The 18,682-nt window shown below is 43.3% G+C and overlaps 2 protein-coding genes across 3 annotated transcripts; one reads left to right on the top strand and one right to left on the bottom strand.

Moving 5' to 3' along the window:
• Nucleotides 1-408: 408 nt before the first annotated feature.
• On the top strand, nt 409-3,575 carry LOC130371054 (asialoglycoprotein receptor 1-like). Its single transcript, XM_056576681.1, has 4 exons — nt 409-1,273; nt 1,445-1,596; nt 2,337-2,464; nt 2,861-3,575. Exons 1-4 carry the CDS (start codon nt 409-411, stop codon nt 3,027-3,029), a joined length of 1,314 nt encoding a protein of 437 aa, XP_056432656.1. The 3' UTR covers nt 3,030-3,575.
• Nucleotides 3,576-5,141: 1,566 nt separating this feature from the next.
• On the bottom strand, nt 5,142-8,263 carry LOC130371262 (UDP-glucuronosyltransferase 2B15-like). 2 transcript variants are annotated; one of them, XM_056576980.1, is made up of 2 exons: nt 8,161-8,263; nt 5,142-7,270 (listed from the first exon to the last, which is right to left on the bottom strand). In XM_056576980.1, the coding sequence occupies exon 2, from the start codon at nt 7,259-7,261 to the stop codon at nt 5,660-5,662; it is 1,602 nt and encodes a 533-aa protein (XP_056432955.1). In that variant the 5' UTR covers nt 7,262-7,270; nt 8,161-8,263; the 3' UTR covers nt 5,142-5,659. The 2 variants fall into 2 exon arrangements, with proteins under 2 accessions (XP_056432955.1, XP_056432956.1); XM_056576981.1 differs by lacking the exon at nt 8,161-8,263 and adding an exon at nt 7,954-8,100.
• Nucleotides 8,264-18,682: the final 10,419 nt, after the last annotated feature.

Genomic DNA, 18,682 nt, shown 5'->3' with positions numbered 1-18,682 from the left:
TAGCCTAATAGTAATCGACAAATGTTGATAATAGTAATAAAAACTAACATCATTACATTTATAAAGGGAATAAGTATGACCATAATTATTTTGTATGAAGTTATTTATTTATTTGGTTAAACAGTAGGCGTCGAATCATCCTGGATCCTAATCTTTGTGCGTCTCCAGGTTCCCCTGGTGGTAAGCGAGTCCACCAGAAGGCGCTGTGCCCCGGACCTCCCGCCGCGGTCAGGACGCTGTCTGCGGTCTGCGGGTCGCTGCTGCTCGTCTGCGTCGCTCTATCCATGTTGTGTGAGTAAGCATGATCAAAGTTCATATAGAAGTCATCGAAAAAAATAGAGATTGATTTTAATTTGATTCAGAGGACAGGTATCCTAGGACAGGTCAAATTAATATGGGTAGCCTAATATGCCTGCAACTACCAAAACAGCTATTGACTGTAATATCTTATCTCCAATCAATTTAGAACGTTTTATCATTGGGGTGCAGTCGATAACACTAGAACCTGTGTTTTGTTCAGACCATAAGTCGGAGAACCAGCCAGGGAGGGAGGATCTTCTCTTGGAACTTCAGAATCTGAGTGACCACCACCTCATCACCACCAAAGCCAACCTCCAACTCAGAGAACAGAACGAACACCTGCAGCAGAACAACACCTGGCTTATGGAACAGAGCACACAGCTCAACCAAACATCTGCCCGCCTCACGATCAAGAACCGGGCCTTGTCCTCATCCATCGTCCAACTTCAGGACCAACAGACCAGACAAACCTCATCCTATGACACACTGCTCCGAGACCACGGACAGATGGTGGTGTACATCGCGGCTCTAGAAAACATGAGCATGACCTCGTCCCAGACCATCTCCTCTCTGCTCCTCAGTACCTCGGAGCTGGAAGCCCAAATGCTCAACTTATCCGACAGCAACACCTTTCTACGGGAGGAGCTGTTTCATGCCAACGACCAAAGGGAAGAACTTGTGCAACTAAACTCCGAAATCGGCGCACAAATCGAGAACCTCACCGCGAGGATTGCGGAGGAAGATGCGATCCTCAGGGGAGATGGTGAGGCACAACCGGAGGTCGAAGACTCCATCATCGCCGAGCTGCAAGAACGGAACCGCAACCTGAGCGCCCTGCTGGGGCGAGATGCGAGGGGGAAAGAGACGGGCAGAACAGGGGAGAGGGAGTCCATGTTGGTGGACTTACGCGCAATGGAGGAAGAGTATCGCTCTCTGGACCGCTACTGCCCCGTCGTCAATAGTAATACAAATGGTAGCTATATGGCAGAATTCCCTCCCAAAATATATCTGTTTAGGGTGGGCAGTCAGCTAATACACGTGTATCCAATATTGATGATATTATTGATGAACATGCCTAATCAATGTCCAAATAGACAGCGCATTTACGTTATATTGATTTTTTTTCTCATCCTTTTCTGCAAAGAGCGGGTATGTAACAACTGTCCTGAGGACTGGCGGCTTTTCCAGACCACGTGCTACTACTTCTCGTCCCGCACGCTCACCTGGCCGGCCAGCAGGGCCTGGTGCCGGACACAAGGGGGCGACCTCCTGGTCGTCAACACCAAGCAGGAGCAGGTATAAAGCGACAACGAGGGCGTGGGGGGGCGGGGGGGGGGTTGAAGAGGTCTCTTATATCTACAAAATGTAACGGCCCCTATTTGGCCACCAGATGTGATCTTGATTAACCATTAAAATACATTTGAAAAAGTGTCTACCCTGATGCTCACATCACTCACACACACACACACACACACACACACACACACACACACACACACACACACACACACACACACACACACACACACACACACACACACACACACACACACACACACACACACACACACACACACACACACACACAACCGATTGAAAACTACTACTCCAGGGTTTTGCCGGACTTCTTGTTTATTTTACAGAGAATTCCCCACATGTAACCATCTTTTTACATTTTAGTAAAATAAGAACACAGAAATGTTCCCTAACACTTTGTGAGACCCAAACCGCATAGTCTTTCACAGAAAAAAGGTTATTTTGGGGCTTACTGTCTAATAACATTCACATGTTGATACAGAATTCGAGCAGAATCGAATACTACTGCATCCTAAAAAAAACTATAATTCTTTACCAAGTCCTTTATCCAGATCAGATCAAGTCTTCTGCAAGTTAGAAGCAGACACAACAGGATGCAGGTTTTCATTCTTGTAAACATAAGCGGTTTCCCTTGTAATCCACAGGTCCACCCTATTGTATGCCTTGTTTTTTTACAGATCTAAATCCATGTGTTTTCCCCTCTCTGTCTCCTTCCTCAGTCTTTTGTTGTGGCTGCCAGTCGGAGGCCCGAGCAGAGGGTAGCCAGGCTGTGGATCGGGGTCTCAGACACCGAGGAGGAGGGCCGGTGGGTGTGGGTGGACGGTAGCCTCCTCTCCCCAGATCTACAGTAAGTTAAAACTCCCGCGTTTACAGATCCCCCCCTCTAGCAAGTGATTGGTCGAAACAAATATGAAACAAAAGAAAGTGAGATGCCCAGTTATACAGGCAGTATTTAGAAGTCTGAGTCAAGCGTCTACGGCACAATGTGTTCTAGTGTCCCATTTCAAAAATGTATTGGCACTTTAACCTTTGTTAATGTTTATGGTTGAGCATCTGGCTCATGGGTGACTAGGCCTAAAGGTTAGGCTGCACTACTCTGCCCTATAATTGTAGATATAAGTTAATAATTACTATTTTTTATATTTCAATGATTGTCCTGTCGATTTGTGTTGTAAACGTGCTCTATAAATGCCTCGTACTGTCAAATCCTGTCCTACAGCGTATTGCTTATTGTTCCCTGTAGGTTCTGGCTGATCCGAGCCGGCACCGGAACAGAACCTGATGATTGGAGCTCTGAGAACCCTCATGGAGAAGACTGCGGACACATTGACAACAAAGAGGAAGATCTATCCTCCTGGATGGATGGCTCTTGTGATTATAAATACCGGTGGATTTGTGAGAAGAGTGTTTGATGTTAGGGGACTTTTGTGGGCTTTGCATCCAAAGGTTGAAACCTACAAGGTGATTTTTTGTTATAGAAAGATTAACAGAAAATTGCCTGACTCATGTCTATGGGTAATTATTCAACTTATAATGAGATTGGGAAAGGCTTTTCCACAGTTTAATAGATATGGCAAAAGATTCAATTCTCCGAATATATTTGGAGCCAAACCGCCTTTATCAAAAAAATAAATAAAATAATCCTCATCTGTGAATTTAACTATTTAGATTGTACTTTCTAGTTTTGTAGGTAGTAGTTACTTTCTTTAGGTTTGAGTTTTTAAACAACTGAAAAATAAATCCTGTTATGTTGACTGGAATACATGGTATACACTGTTCAACAATACAAACTCTACCCCTGAAACCTGTGTGGGTCAAACGTCCCTGGCCATGTTTACTGTGTATTTGTTATTCAATCATCCCATTGGCTTATCAGAGGTTACGGCTGTCCATTTAAAGATTATGTCGGAATAGGAGAGAGCAAAAGAGAGCAAGATCGACATACTAAACAACCCCAAAAAAAACCTCCTCCAACTCTGAGTTATTCAGCCATTGAGAATTGCTGCTTTCTGTTGTACCTGTTGTGGAGTTAGGACAACAATGTGTGTGCAAATGTGACTCGGAGGCAAGATGGATTCCCTGAGCTAATAAGGGAAGAGATGCAGTCAACCAGAGCAGATATTCTGACATTTCACTCACTAACGTGACTAAGATGATCGATGAAACAGATCATCTAAACCATTGGTCGCCAACCCGTCGATCGCGATCGACAGGTCGATCTTTGAGGCTTCCCATGTAGATCCCGAAAATAATTTTAAAATAAAAAAATCATTTTCATAATACATTTTGCAAGCACATCTCTCTCACTCTCTGGAGGCCATTTACCAGGAGTAAAAAAAGTATATCGACGAAAACGGCATCCCCATTAATAAACTAGTTGCCATTACTACTGATGGGGCCCCGGCAATGCGAGGTGTGGGGCAGGTTTCATAGCGCTGTGCCGTAATGACCCCAAATTTCCTGCATTCATGGATTATCACTGTTATCCATCAACAGGCCTTGGTTGGGAAAGTCTTGAACTTTTCCCATGTCATGACACTGGTGGTCAAACTGATAAACTCGATTAGAGCGAAAGCGCTTCAGCACCGCTTATTCAAGGCGTTATTGGATGAGCTCGATGCCGCACACGGAGACCTACTTCTCCACGCTGAAGTCCGGGGGTTGAGTCGCGGCAAAGTGTTGCAGCGAATTGTTGACTTGCTGCCTGAGATAAAGACTTTTTTGTCAACAAGGAACGAGGAGCACGAGGAACTGTCCGATGATGCGTGGATACTGGATCTGGGGTTTTTGACAGACCTAACGGCAAAACTTAACACACTCAACAACGAGCTGCAGGGAAAAGACAGACACCTGCCCCACATGAGTTGTGCAGTGAATAGGTTCAAGGCCAAGCTGGGTGTTTGGACCACACACCTAAAGAACAAGAGGCTGACCCACTTCCCAAACTTGGAGAAAATGTTACACGCCATTAAAATAAAAGTTTTTTTTAACCCTGAGCAGAACTGTGCCGAGCTGGACAAAGTGACAACTGAGTTAAATCTGAGTTTTGTTGAGTTAGACGTCATGGAAGATATTGTTGCACTCCTCACAAACCCATTTCTGCTCATTGGTATAGAACAGGTAGCAGACAGATTCCAGCAGGTATTTGCTTTGCCAAGTGGAGTTGACATGGAGATGGTTGATTTGCAAAATGTCAAAGTGCTGAAAAACAGATCAAGGGACAGTGACTTTTGGGGACTGGTCAGCAAAGAGAAGTATCCTCTCCTCACTGCATGTGCACTAATAGTGAGAGCCTACTTTGGATCTACTCATCTTTGTGAAATGGCGTTTTCACAAATGAAAATAATCAAATCAAAGTACAGGAGCCGCCTTACAGACCGACACCTCACTGACTCAGGCTGGCTGTCTGTAAGTATGAGCCAGACTTCAAGGCACTCACTGACAGTATTCAGTCACAGCCATCACACTAATTTGAGTAACATGACTGCCAGAGTTTTGCCTTTAGATGGCGTTGCGAGGTGATGCTGCTTTAGATGGGACATGGCGCTTACTTAATTGCACTGAGAATTTTATTAATACGCATTACAGTTCCACTTTCTAAAATGTGAAGCATACATTTGTTAACTTCCATGTGGTTATTGGGTAAGCAAAACTGTTAATTACACTTCAATATCTGTCCACTGCAAGTCTGTAGAATTTGTGTGTGTTGTGGTACAGTTGTACAATATTATAAATGGGAAATAGGGCACATGGCTTTATCTTTGTTTTCAGTTAGTTTTGATAGATTGCATTAAAAAAAGCTGAGCAAAGAATTATATGTAATTCATACAATTAGACTCAATAAAAGGCCTTTAATTGGAAATACATTCTGCGCTGTCTGTTGTTTTTTCTCAAGTCTTCAATAGGTAGATCTTGCCTTTCACACAGGTCGAGGTCAGAGATCTTGGGCTTAAAAAGGTTGATGACCACGATCTATCAGAATACACATGGCATCCGTTTTTTGGATGCTCGCCTCCTACAAACAGTTAAACAGCCAAACATATCACTCTAGCTTCTGCTTTCTCCTGCACAGTTTAGAACAAATATAATAAATTGAGAGAACTATGACCGCTACCAACAGGAACAGCACAGCCACCAGCAGGCACATAACGTCCAATGAATGATACGAGTACCAAGGCAATTTATAGGACTCAGTACACAAGTGGGCGGCTCCCTTGTTCCGCATTACAAACTCTATCCAAAAGAGGGCAGTGTCCAGAGGGTGCATGGGCTTGTCCCGGTGGAGGTCCGACAACCGCTTCATGCTGTCCCTGTAGGAAGGATCATGTAGAACCTCTTGTAGTGTTTCGACAAAGTTCTGGCTGGTGAGTTTGGTGACGTCCACTCCCTTAGCAGCACCGCGCACTTCCAGCCTCAAGATGTTCTCAAACTGGTCGAAAAGCAGGGGTATGCCCACGATGGGCACCTTGTGGTATAAGGCCTCATAGATGCCGTTGGTCCCCCCGTGGGCGACAAACGCTTTGACCTTGGGGTGGCCGAGAAGGTCGTTCTGAGGCAACCATTTCACCAGCATGGTGTTGTTTCCCAAGGTGCTCGGCGGCTCTCCGGGGAGCCTCCAGATGACCTTCTGGGGAAGCTGTGCGAAGGCAGTGGCAATCTGGTTGGTGATCTCAACGGGCAGGCCTTTGACCAAGGAACCCAGTGACATCACGATCACACCGTGTTCCCCTGAGCTCTGGACGAAGTCCTCCAGATCAGCAGGCAGAGGCTTTGAGGGTTTACACTGGAAGCCGCCAACGTAGATGATGTTTGGCATGGTAGGTCTGGGGAACTCAAAGACAAAGTCCACCCTCATGAGCCAGATGTGCGCTCCCTGTAGGAGTTGGTAGAAATTGGTCCCAGGTTCTAGATACTTCTCGGCCAGTAGATTGTAGTGAGGGCTCACCACCATTTTATCGATGACTATGTTCAGCATGAAATGGAACATGTTTTTGACCCTCTCCGGGAAGGTCATCTTGTCCGTCACTGCACAACCGCTAGTGGGAACGTAAGAAACGGGCGAGGGCGCGACCACAAAGTGTCCCTCTCCGCTGGTGATCCACCGAACGTTAAAAACTGTGGGGAGTTTGAGCTCATGAGCCAAGAGAACCCCGATGGGCAGACCTGGATCCATCAGGACCACGTCATACTGGGCGTCTCGCAGGCTCTGCATCAACGCCTTGTCTTCGAACATCTTCACGGCGACCTGGCAAGCCTGGTGGTGAATACCGGACAGCGTTGTCAGCATCTGGCTGTAGAAGGAGACAAAGGCCAACACGGTCGCTCCCTCTTTCTGGAGGGCCAGCATCTTGGACAGGAACTCCACGAAGAAGTCCTGGTTTTCCAGGTTCATGGCTTCAGACAGGGAGATGGTGATGGAGGTGTAGTGGGGGGACTGCTCCTTGATGTACCAGCTGGTTGACGTGCGGACCACCGTGACCTCGTGACCCCTGCCGTGGAGACCCTCGATCAGCAGGTTCATGTTGATCCAATGGCTGCCGTCCACTGGGAACACCAGGACTTTACCACCCTGGACACTAGCAGCAGACAGGAGGGCCAGCGCCATGGGGAGAACCACACAGCTAAACCCTGGAAGGAGCCCCATAATCCAACTCTGGGGATTGAGAAAATAAAGAATGCAATGCTTATTTTAAGCTGAAACTGTCTTGCTAGCTGTGTGCTTCAGGAGATTCTAGTCTAGTTAATGATACTGTTTCCTTAAAGGAGACATATTATACCACCAGGTGTGAGTGTGATTAGCCTTACAAGCCGTTTCGAAAATCTGCGGCTTGTAAGGCTAATCACACTCACACCTGGTGGTGTAATATGTCTCCTTTAAGAAGCCTTGAATCTCCAGCCGGCTGTTCAATTGTAGACTATCTTGATAACAAAGGAAATGCCCTCATATGACCATTACAGCCATAGTTAATCATTACATACAAGCTGAATAGTAACTAATAAAAGTAAACTGATGATTGCAAATAATATAAATACAATGATAAAATAAAAATTTAAATATAATCATAGCACAAAAAGGCAGTACACTTAAATATACAATTATTTGCTGAAATAAACTAGGTAAACTCACATTTAACTCAGTTAATACTATAGAGTATTACTCTGAATATTAAGGAAAGTTAGCCCAACTTTGTGAGCTTTAAATACAGACATACTGTGTACAGATTTGTTACAGTGTTTTTCAAGATCAAAAATTAAACAAACAGGACGGTTTGTGGTGCCAGCAATCTCCAGCACACCAGATAAAAATCAGCCTCAGTCACGCAAAAGGCCTCATACCACTGAGTTAATCTACCCGCCGCTAGGCTGAAAGCAATGCCTCCTTTGGACTTGCATGCACCCGTTATTGCGCATATCCTGTTTTCCCTCCAAAACCTGATGTCAGAGAAACGAACGTCCAATACACGGGCTGTGGTCAACAAGAGCATGGCTTATTTCCAGATCCACTGAAGGTAGAGTCTAAGAACTTTAAGAACGGTGGCTTACCTTAAATCTAAGCGGTGGTGAGAAGTAGGCAGCCTTCCCCCGTAGTGTTCCTGTCTCGCAATAGGCTGACGGTGGGTGGGAGGGAGCCCTACTGTGTGGTGTTGAGTTGCATAATGGGGGAGAGGCATATTGTGAGAGAGAGAGAGAGAGAGAGAGAGAGAGAGAGAGAGAGAGAGAGACAGGACAAGGGAGGTTGGGGGGGAGGGTTGTATGTGTGTGTGCCGTCGGAGGGGCGGAGAGATGGTTCAAGTATAAAAACTCATGCTTGTTGCTCTACCCTCTCTCACACACACGCACACGCACACGCACACACACACACACACACACACACACACACACAATGTCTGTTTGTGTACACCCTGACTCTAAAACCGTCAGGAATACTTTGCCTTAAAGACGAGGTAGTGGGGAAGTCATGACATGTGTTTTGTTCTGATTGCTTTGTTTGTGTATACAAGCCCCGGTGAAGCAGCTCAGGCTCTCGCTGGAACCCATCTGCTTGCCATTCATTCTGTTTGTATACCCCCGCTTCACTGGCGACCTTCTCGCTCTCGGACGATTACAGAATTTATATAATTCATTTTTAGCGGTTGTTCTTCCTTTGCCACAGGGGCTCCTTTGGTCAACGCCGTAACGCTCAGACCACCAGAGTTTTGGAAAAGCATTCCAGCGTTTGGTTTGTGCCAGGCAAGGCCCAGTCCTCACAGACGACACAAAGTCTAATTCAGAACCCCGCATTCACGGTCATACGATTATTGGAGAATCCCCCTGATGATCTGATCATATATATATGAATCATATCCAAAATATTATGATGAGGCATACTATTCGTAATATAGGGGTGCAAACTGGTGATGGCCCAAAAAGGTGAAAATAAAATAAAATAAAGAAAATGTGCACTGCATGGCGCCCAGGCACCTTACTATGATTCATGCTACCTTTTACTTAACAAACTCTGTTTGCAGTTTTTTTCAATTGCTTGAACACTATAGACACATGCTTAGACCAAAGTAACACAACTTGAAGTTTTTGTTTCTATACCTTAAACACATGTAACCATTCCTTAAACAAAAGCGCTGCTTTGCACTTTAGTTGCAATTGTGCAACACACTTGCTCCTTGCTGCAACACACTTGCTCCTGCACACTACACACTATTTCATACATAAGACACTTAATTCAAAAATTACGTCTCATTGTACCATTGGGAAAACACATCTATTCCTAAACACATTGGTTAATTGAAAATACTTACATACACACCTGAAAACACTTTCTTCCAAAACTGAACACCAATCAGCCAGCTACAAAAAGGCCTCAGTTAAGCCATTTTGAAAACTTTGCAAGCATAGATGCAGGAAGAGCAAGAGGCAAAGGTAGAGGAGGAAGAGGAGGACAGAGACATAGACATAGAGGAGGACGTGGTGGAAGAGGCCGTGCATGGAACATTATTTCCGATGACATTAGAGCAACTTTGGTGGACCATGTCATAAACCATGGTCTGGCTTCGAGGGAAGCTGGGCAGAGAGTCCACCCTAATCTAAGCCGTTTCATAGTTTCATCCATAATGAGGACATTCTGACTGGAAAACAGGTATGTCTTCAACTCTCTACTGATTCTACTCTACTCAGACTGTATCTAGAGTATTTGCAGTACTTTACCATATCACATGTACTGTATTGCAGGGTGGCTAATGCTCCTTTTTTAAATAAAGTGGTAGTTTTGTGACAGACTGTGATTACCTACATTGAGATGTTTCAGTACTTTCTATGGTATATACAGTAAAGTACAGTATATACAGTTCTGTAAAAAAAAGAAGCAAACCAATACAGTAACATTTTGTGGTTGCTTTTTTCTATAGAATGACTAGAAGTCCTTCTGGGGGCGGACGCCAACGCCTGTTCACCCAACAGCAGGAAGTTGCCATTGTGGACCTGGTCAGAGCAAACAATCCATCCGTCTCAACCAGCTACAGCAACAAATACTTGCAAATAGAGAAGTATTCAATAACATAGAGCGAGTAAGCAGTTCCACTATCAGACTCATCTTGGTAAAGCACCAGATTACAATGAAGCAATTGTCCCATTTGAGAGGAACAGTGTCAGGGTCAAAATACTTTGACGTGAATATGTACAGGTAAGTGTTACAGTCCTTTACATTTACAATACAGTATTGGTGTCATCCAGTTACAGCTGAATATGTGCCATCGTATCAGTACCACATATATACATTCAGAGAAGAACCAAGTTTGATGGGGTGGGGGTTGTGTATGTGTAGTACAGTAGTTGAGTGTTTTGAGCAATGCCATCCAAAATATGTATTACATGTATTTTGTTTTGTTACAGAGCATTTTGGAGATGGATGGAGCTGCACAGCCTCATGAATTTATTTTCATTGACGCTGGAATCAACCTCAGCAAAACAAGACGATGGGGTCGTAACATGATTGGCCATAGGGCAATTGTGCAAGTCCCGGGGCAGCGCGGGGGAAATATCTCATTGTGTGCTGCAATAAGCCTTCAAGGGCTACTGCACCATCAAGCAAAAAACTAGGTCCCTTCAATACCAAACATATGATAACATTTCTGGATTCACTTCACGATGCAGCTGTACAGGACGGACCAGAGCAGCCCAGGTTTGTTGTTGTCTGGGATAATGTTAGTTTCCATCGGGCTGCTCTGGTCCGCAACTGGTTCACCAACCATCATCAATTTGAAGTCCTATACTTGCCCCCTTACACACCATTTCTAAACCCCATAGAATAATTTTTTTCGGCTTGGAGATGGCGCGTATATGACCGCCAACCACATGCTCGCATGCCTCTTCTGCAGGCAATGGAACAGGCCTGCGGAGACATCGACTTAGGGTCAATCCATGGATGGATTCGGCATACAAGGCAATATTTTCCCCGATGCCTAGCGGGAGAAAACATTGCTTGTGGTGTTGATGATAGCCTATGGCCAGACCCCAACAGACGGCAGGATCCATAAGCCCACCCACACACATGTGTTTTTCTGTGTTTTACAGTACAGTAGGGTTTATTTGTTTTATTTTTGCTCAAGCTGTATTTACTGCACTGTAATGTACAGTACTGCAATGTACAGTATTTAATATTTGATCTTTTGGTTGTGGTGAAAACGTGCCCTCTGTGAAACTGAATAAAAACAGTGAACATGAAAGACTGCAGTGTTTTATATAAAGTAGACCAGTGTGTTGCTGCTGATCTGAAAGTGTATTCATATGATGCAAGTGTGTATCATTTTGAATTGAAAAAGTTTTTATTTCAAACAAGTAAATAATAATAAAAAATAATAATTTTGACATCAGTGTGCCATTTTTAGAAAGAATTGTTAGGTTTCGATAGCCGAGTTTCAATTTGACATAGATGTGAATGGTTTATTTCCCAGTGTTGTGTCTTATTTGCTTGTGTGTTGAGTTTTGACACAATGAGCCAAATTTTGCAGAATGTGTTCAAGCAATTGAAGTGATCTTCAGACCTACTATATGAAGCATTGCTAACAAGAAGAAAACTCTGTTTTTATTTTACGTGAAATGACATAGATGACCATAAGTTTTGCATCTTCGAGGCTCGAGCCTTTGTCAAAAAGACAGCCCATTTGGGAAAACTTTTTTCTGTTAGCGCTAGAACTCCAATCTCAGGAATGTTGTTCCCGGGTCACCGGGAAACCTGCGTATACATTTTGGCCTCTATAGCTATCTCAAAAGGGCAGGAAAAGGGGCTGTGGCCTCCAACAGCAGAGTAAATGGGCATATAACAGCGGGTAGTTTCAAGTTCCACATTTCTTCTAGGATTGAGATGGAATTTTGCAGAGGTGGAAAGTAACGAATTACATTACTCGCGTTACTGTAATTGAGTAGCTTTTTTGTGTACTTGTACTTTTTTAACTACTTTTTAAAATGTGTAATTTTACTTTTACTTAAGTACATTTTCTTTGGAGTAATGTACTTCGGTACATTTTACGTTACTGAGTAAAAAAAGATCTCACTGAAACAAAAAAAACGTGTTCTGGTAATGAATTATGGGATGTAAAAAACGGAACGTTGTGCCCCTGCGCGCCGGCAGCTCTAGAATTCTAGCCTAGAACCTAGTTCTTTTATAAAGAGTGTTGGCGCGTACGATCTGTCTCTCACTCAAACGATGATGGCTGACATGGAGGCAGACGATGGAGATTCACCTGCTACTTCAGAGGAGACCAACACGAGCCGTTCATCCTCTAACCTAGTGCACCCCTGGCCCTATCTTGAAAACATGTTCAGCTTCGTGGAGAAACATGGAGAAAGCTATATCATGCAATGTAAACTATGTGTGCCGAAGAGGTCCAACATATCAGCTTACAAGAATTCGACGTCGAATCTCCGAAAGCACGTTGAGGTAAGTCATGTTTCTCGTGCCTTTCCAGGTTTAAACTGACAACAAGCTAGCCATATCCCGAAAACTGTGTATGGTACTGCTAATACTGTAATACAATATTGAAGATGTTCTGTTAAGATGTTAGATGTTTCTGTGGAATGTTTATTGGCGAGTTGAAACTGAAATGAAACCACAGTCAGTGCAAAAGCACTTTTTGCTGAATGTAGCACTATGTAGTTTATGTAGCACTTTTTTAAATAAAAAGAAATGTGTTTTGGAAATGATTTTACCGTGAGTAGTCATTTTGCCATTTGGGGCTGCTCCCTTGCATGGGTGAGGCATAAATGCAATTTTGTTGTGTGCAGTGACTGAGCACTGTGTGCTGTGTCACAATGACAATGGGAATTTGCCAGGTGGGCTTTCGATTTCCCAGGTGGGCTTTTGCACATCACAGTAGAGGCAGAAAACACTGATTGTAAAAAAGTAACTTTTTACTTTTACTTAAAGTACATTTTAAATTATTTACTTTTTACTTTTACTTGAGTAGATTTTTTGTCCGGTAAATTTACTCGTACTTGAGTACAATTTCAACAGAGTAACAGTACTTGTACTTGAGTAAAATATTTTAGTACTCTTTCCACCTCTGGAATTTTGTGCCTTAAGGTGTGTAGAGGGGTCAAAGGTAAAATATTGACGTTTTGCTTAGTTGACTTAGTTACTAAATATTGGTTTTATAGCAACAAGAGCAATGTTTAAGAATGCAAAATAAGTTAGCTAACTTGTGATGGCCCAAAAAGATGACGTAAATTTGTTGACGACTGGAATGCAAAATAAGTTAACTATCAGGGGCTAAACTGGTGATGGCCTAAAATGATGACATTTTGCCAGAAAATAATGATTATGAGCACTGCATGCTGCCAAGGCCCCTTCCTATAATTCATGCTACCTTTTTCTTTGTCAGCGATGTTCAGACCTGCTATATGGAAAAGTGCTTGCAAAAGAAAAGCTCAGTCGCATCTTTTAGAATTTTTTCCCTGAAAGGATAAATAAATCCAAAATCCACATAAATGCTCTATTTTGGAAAGAATTTGCAAAATAATTCTGAACACAATTCTCCAGAATGGATTCCAGTGGACCTTTAATCCACCTGCAGCCTCACACCATGATGGGGTCGGGGAGAAGCTGATCCATATGGTAAGGCAAATTTTACACTCCATTACCAAAGAACAAATGCTGAGTGATGAAGGTTTGAGTGAACACTTTTCTGTGAAGTAGAATCCATTCTAAACAGTCTCCCCATCACCAATGTCTCTGAAGATGAATGTAATGTTGAAGTACTAACATCTAATCATATTCTCCTTCTTAAGTGCCATCCTGCTTTTCCTCCTGCTCTATTCCAAAAGAAAAACTCCTACACAGCCATTGACACTAACGGTTGCCCACTTGCCTGGAGCAACTAAAAAAAATATTTGGGCAAATTGAGATTTTTTCTGGTTGCCCGAATGTGCAAGCGGATTTTTGAGGGTTTGTTATTAAAAAGGCTATTTATTGACGTTTTTTTAAAAACGGCAAAACAACCGTTTTTTCCGCCAAATCACACAAAATTGTTATATTTGCAATTGTTCGCGCGTGCGGCAGCCAGCAGCAGCGCCCTCTCTCTCTTCCTCCTCTCCAGCAGCCTGCGGGTGTGTGCGGGCAGTTACGCTGGCTACCTGTTGGTCGGTGCTGAAATCGGAGCTAAACTAATCAGTCTCATAGTGTTTAGTAGGCCTATCGTTATTCCTTCTTTTGTCAGGCACCTGGTCGGGTTTAAGGTTGTCCAACAAATGAGATAATAAAGCGAAGAAAAGGTCTCTGTCTGTAATTGCCGTCTTGGTGCTGTTCATCTACTGACCAGAAAGTGATTTCAGAGTAATAAAAATGTAAGCTGCAGATAAAAGGAAGTCAGTGAGCTCTAATCAGTCCCAAATAAATATGGAATAGGCTACTATAATACCTCCCTTAATCACGTAGGCTTTATATCATGCCTGATCCCGCTATAAATGTGATTGTGGTTCTTCAGTTAGGCCTACAAGAAACGTGAACGTTTTAAAAATACATATCTTTGCTATTACCTTGGACATTTAGTTACGTACAAGTGCATAAAATCCAGATAAAAGCATGCCGGTCTACATATAACTGGGCGATAATAGGTTGGAATGGTGGACCGAAATCACGTGATGACACGATGTGACCGTTAGGTGTGCCCGTTCACGCCCGTTCACGCTTCAGCAGTAGGCATACCAAGCAATCCGAAAATATACGAATTAAATCGTAAACGTAAATTTGTTGACGACTGGAACGTGGAATTTCCATGGGTGCAGCACAATTCAGAAAATGTTGTTCTCCTATGCAAAGTGTGCATTGAGTTCCCTGCCATCGCCGACAGGTAAGACTTCTATTTTACAACTACGGGTAAACATAGCCAAAGTATTAAGCTGTCATAAACATTTACTGGAATTTAATTGTATTTACAGAACATCATCATTGTTTAATGGATGCCAGTCATTTAGACATCCTATTTTGAAATCACACGGCCAGAGTAAGCGTCATCTCCTATGTGAGAGCGCGCATCAACGGGCATCACTTGGAGGTAACGCACCGATGCCTCCGGTCATGAGGGGTGTTCTCCGAATGGAGGAAAAACTCTTGGAGAAGATGTTGAATAATATGCACATTACATATTATGTGGCAAAAAGAGAGCAGCCGTTCACCGAATTCCCCCACCTCCGTGCCCTGGTTGCCATAACAGGCGGCAAGGTGTCGGATTGCTATAACAGCAATAACACGAGCAATTTATTTGTTCTAAAAATATATATTGATAGACTAAATATCTGATAGCAATTCATCATTACTTATACATATACCATATAAATAAATTGTATTTATTTATTTAAACATTCATAATTAATTCTGCTTAATAGCATCAATCAAAACATTTAGAATATAAATAGATATCCAACGACTTTGGATAAAACAGTCTATGTAAATGTTATTCTTATTTAATTAGATTCCTTGGAGGGATTTATGAGATGGAGCGGGAGAAGCAAATGGAGACCATCAACCAAGCAACCTATCTCTCCATCATGATTGATGGAGCCACAGATACTGCCAAGATGGAGAATGAAGTGGTATTTAAAGGCTCTTGGCTGCAGGGGGACCCAAGAATATTTACGTGGGGATCCATGAAGTTCGACATGCTCATGCAGCGGGTGTCTTGGAGGCTGTTGAAACCTGTGAGTACATTTGTGTAGCAGTGAAGTATTTGATATTCTTTGTAAAGTAACTTATGTAAAGGCTATCTAGTAAAAAAGTCACATGTACCGTTTTTCATGTCCAGAAATAATGTGCTTCTATTGTAGGCATGGAGGAGGCAGGGGTGAGGGACTGGAAGGCCAGGCTGGTTGGGTTTGGCAGTGATGGCGCTACAGTCAACCTGGGATCCAAATCGGGAGTGGCAGCCCGACTCAAACAAGAAGTGGAGCATTTGGTATCCATTCATTGCACAGCCCACAGACTGGAGCTGGGTGTGGTGGGGGCGATTAAGGAACACCCCAAGATGGCCAATTTACAGGAGGTGTTGGTTCATCTGTATGACCAATACCACTTCTCCCCTAAAGCCATAAGGGAGCTTCATGAAATCGCTGAGGCACTGGAGGAGAAGGTCCTGAGGCCCACTACACTCTGTGGTGCTCGATGGCTGTCGATCGTGCCATAAAGGTATTAAACAAACCATTATTTAATCATTATATGCTTATGTCACAAGTTGCATTTGGCATTTACCTGGCTGTTCAACTTACGAACGAATATGAACATCTTTGACTTAACTATTGTTTCAGATCGTGTGTAACAGCCACCGAGTCTTGGTGGCTCACTTTGAGGACATGGCCAGTCCTGACCGCTCCCCAAAACCATCTCCTTCAGTGGCTGGGCGGGCAAAGAAGGTTCTGTCCCTTCTCCCTGATCATGAAAGTGTTCTCTTCATCCATTTTATGTGTGATGTCCTGGAGCACCTCTCTGTGGTGAGTCAGGCCTTTCAGAGAGATGACCTGACTGTCTGTCAAGCCCTGGACAGCCAAGAGAGGTATTTATGTTTAAATCAATGCTTCTTACAGATTAATTCCAAGCCAATCGTATTTATTTAGCACTGCAATCCTGAATTAAAAAAAATACCATCTCTTTTTATCTTTCAGGTGCTTTCTTGAACTGGTGGGGCTCAAATCCACCATGGGCCCGGAGATGGCAAAGGTGGCCCAGGATGTGGAGCGGACAGGGACCTACAAGGGAGTGATACTCCACAAAGTGGGGACCACAACACTTCTCGTAATGAGAAAGTAATGTTTCACTTAAAAATTTGATGGCTAATAAAACGTCAATCAAATAATACAGTAAATAAATCAACCAGTGTTTTATGTGCACTTATAAAACCACTTTTATTAAATATAAAAAATAATAATAATAATAATAAAAAACCCTGCTCTACTCTTAACAGACTCCATAATCACACACACCACACACCTCGAGGCTGAAGGACCTGCAGGAGGACAGTGTGGTCTCCCGGTTTGCGGTGCTGGATCCTTCCCGTTGGCCTACATCCAGACTGGACCTTGCGGCCTTCGGGAAGGACCAGTTCAAAAAGGTGGCACAGCATTACAACAAACTCCTCCAGAGGGCTAGGACCAGCTGTGAGGAGGCAGAAGCAGACTTTGCACTCTACAAGTCGTATGCAAAGAGTCAGACTCACAGTACCATCAGTGAGATCTTTTTGGCATCCTGCAGTGTGGTATGTTGAAAATTCTTAATTACAAGAAGTAATGGCACAGTCAGATGTAGTGCCCCTGTTTTGAAATCATTAAAAAAAAAAAAACTGATGGAGGTGTATCTTGTCCTTCCAGTGAGCACTGCAGGGTGTGAGAGAGGATTTTCCTCTATGAAGCGGATCAAATCGGATCAGAGATCCAGGCTGACCAACACCCAGCTCCAGAGGCTGATGTTCCTCAGCTTCATGGGTCCACCTGAGGACGCATTTGATGCTGATGGTGCAGTGCAGCGTTGGTGGGTCTCATCGAAGAGGAAAAGACGACCTACAAGTCAAGCAGGGGTTCAAGAACTGGTGTCGTCAGAGGAGGATTAAGTACACCTTGTACATTATGTTGACGTTTTTGATGGTTCTGTATGTTGTTTATAGGGTTAACCCTCACATGCGAGTAAAAAAATTAACTATTTTCATGTGTTTCATGACTCGATTGTTCATTTCTGTTCAATTATACTCATAATTGTTCAATATTTATTTGGGCAAGTGAACATGACATTCGGGCAAGTCAAACATGACCTGCATTTGCACGAAGGGCAAGTGCAAGTTTTTGAAACCTTAGTGTCAACCCCTGCTAAATCAAGCATAGCTGGAAACAAGATTAGTATCCGTCTGATCTCTTTTGGAAGAGATGGACAAAAGAATACCTTCACTTGTTAAAGGAAAGACAAAAATGGACAACAGTCAGAAGAGGATTGCAAGTAGGAGACATTGTGATGGCGATCAATTTAGCCCCGCGAGGGTCCTGGAGTCTTGGAAGAATTAAAGATGTCCTCCAAAATTCCAAAGGACATTGAGGACAGTGAAAATAAAGATGAAGACTTGTGTCTTTGAAAGGCCAGTCACCAAACTCTGCCTGCAACTGGAGGGGCAGAGTCGGCGCCAGAGCAGATCTACTGGAGGGGCATGAGTCAACAGCGGGGGGGGCACTACCGATTGAGAAATATTTTAACTCAGTGGTGACCTCATAGTCAAACACAGCAGAAATGCTATCAAAAACGAAACACATCTTTCTTTATATTATTACGCTAATTATTAATTATTTCTAGCAACAATATGTTGTTCTTGTTGTTGTCGAGGCTGTGGTAGTAGCCCTATGCACACAGTTTACGCAGCCACACACACAAAGACGAAAATAAAAGGCGGAAGGCAGTCGTGGAGGCTAAACGTAAATAAATGCAGTTAACCCACCTCTGATATGTCAGAAATAGTTTATTCACCTCTCAACAGTTTATGCACCTTAAAAAAACACATTAAGTAGGCCTGCAATTGGTAATAAACCTTAGACAACAGCCTCCGCA

Source organism: Gadus chalcogrammus, chromosome 18 (assembly GCF_026213295.1).
Source record: "Gadus chalcogrammus isolate NIFS_2021 chromosome 18, NIFS_Gcha_1.0, whole genome shotgun sequence".
NCBI classification, from domain to species: domain Eukaryota; kingdom Metazoa; phylum Chordata; class Actinopteri; order Gadiformes; family Gadidae; genus Gadus; species Gadus chalcogrammus.
Note: the sequence above shows the minus strand (reverse complement) of the source record. Positions and strands in the feature narration are given on the sequence as shown.

What these genes read in the sequence shown, in the direction of transcription:
- LOC130371054 (XM_056576681.1), top strand. Translation starts at nt 409, where the DNA reads ATGCCTGCAACTACCAAAACAGCTATTGACTGTAATATCTTATCTCCA. An exon ending in TCAACACCAAGCAGGAGCAG is followed by an intron (nt 1,597 to 2,336) that starts GTATAAAGCGAC and finishes CTCCTTCCTCAG; the next exon opens with TCTTTTGTTGTGGCTGCCAG. An exon ending in CTCCTCTCCCCAGATCTACA is followed by an intron (nt 2,465 to 2,860) that starts GTAAGTTAAAAC and finishes TGTTCCCTGTAG; the next exon opens with GTTCTGGCTGATCCGAGCCG.
- LOC130371262 (XM_056576980.1), bottom strand. Translation starts at nt 7,261, where the DNA reads ATGGGGCTCCTTCCAGGGTTTAGCTGTGTGGTTCTCCCCATGGCGCTG.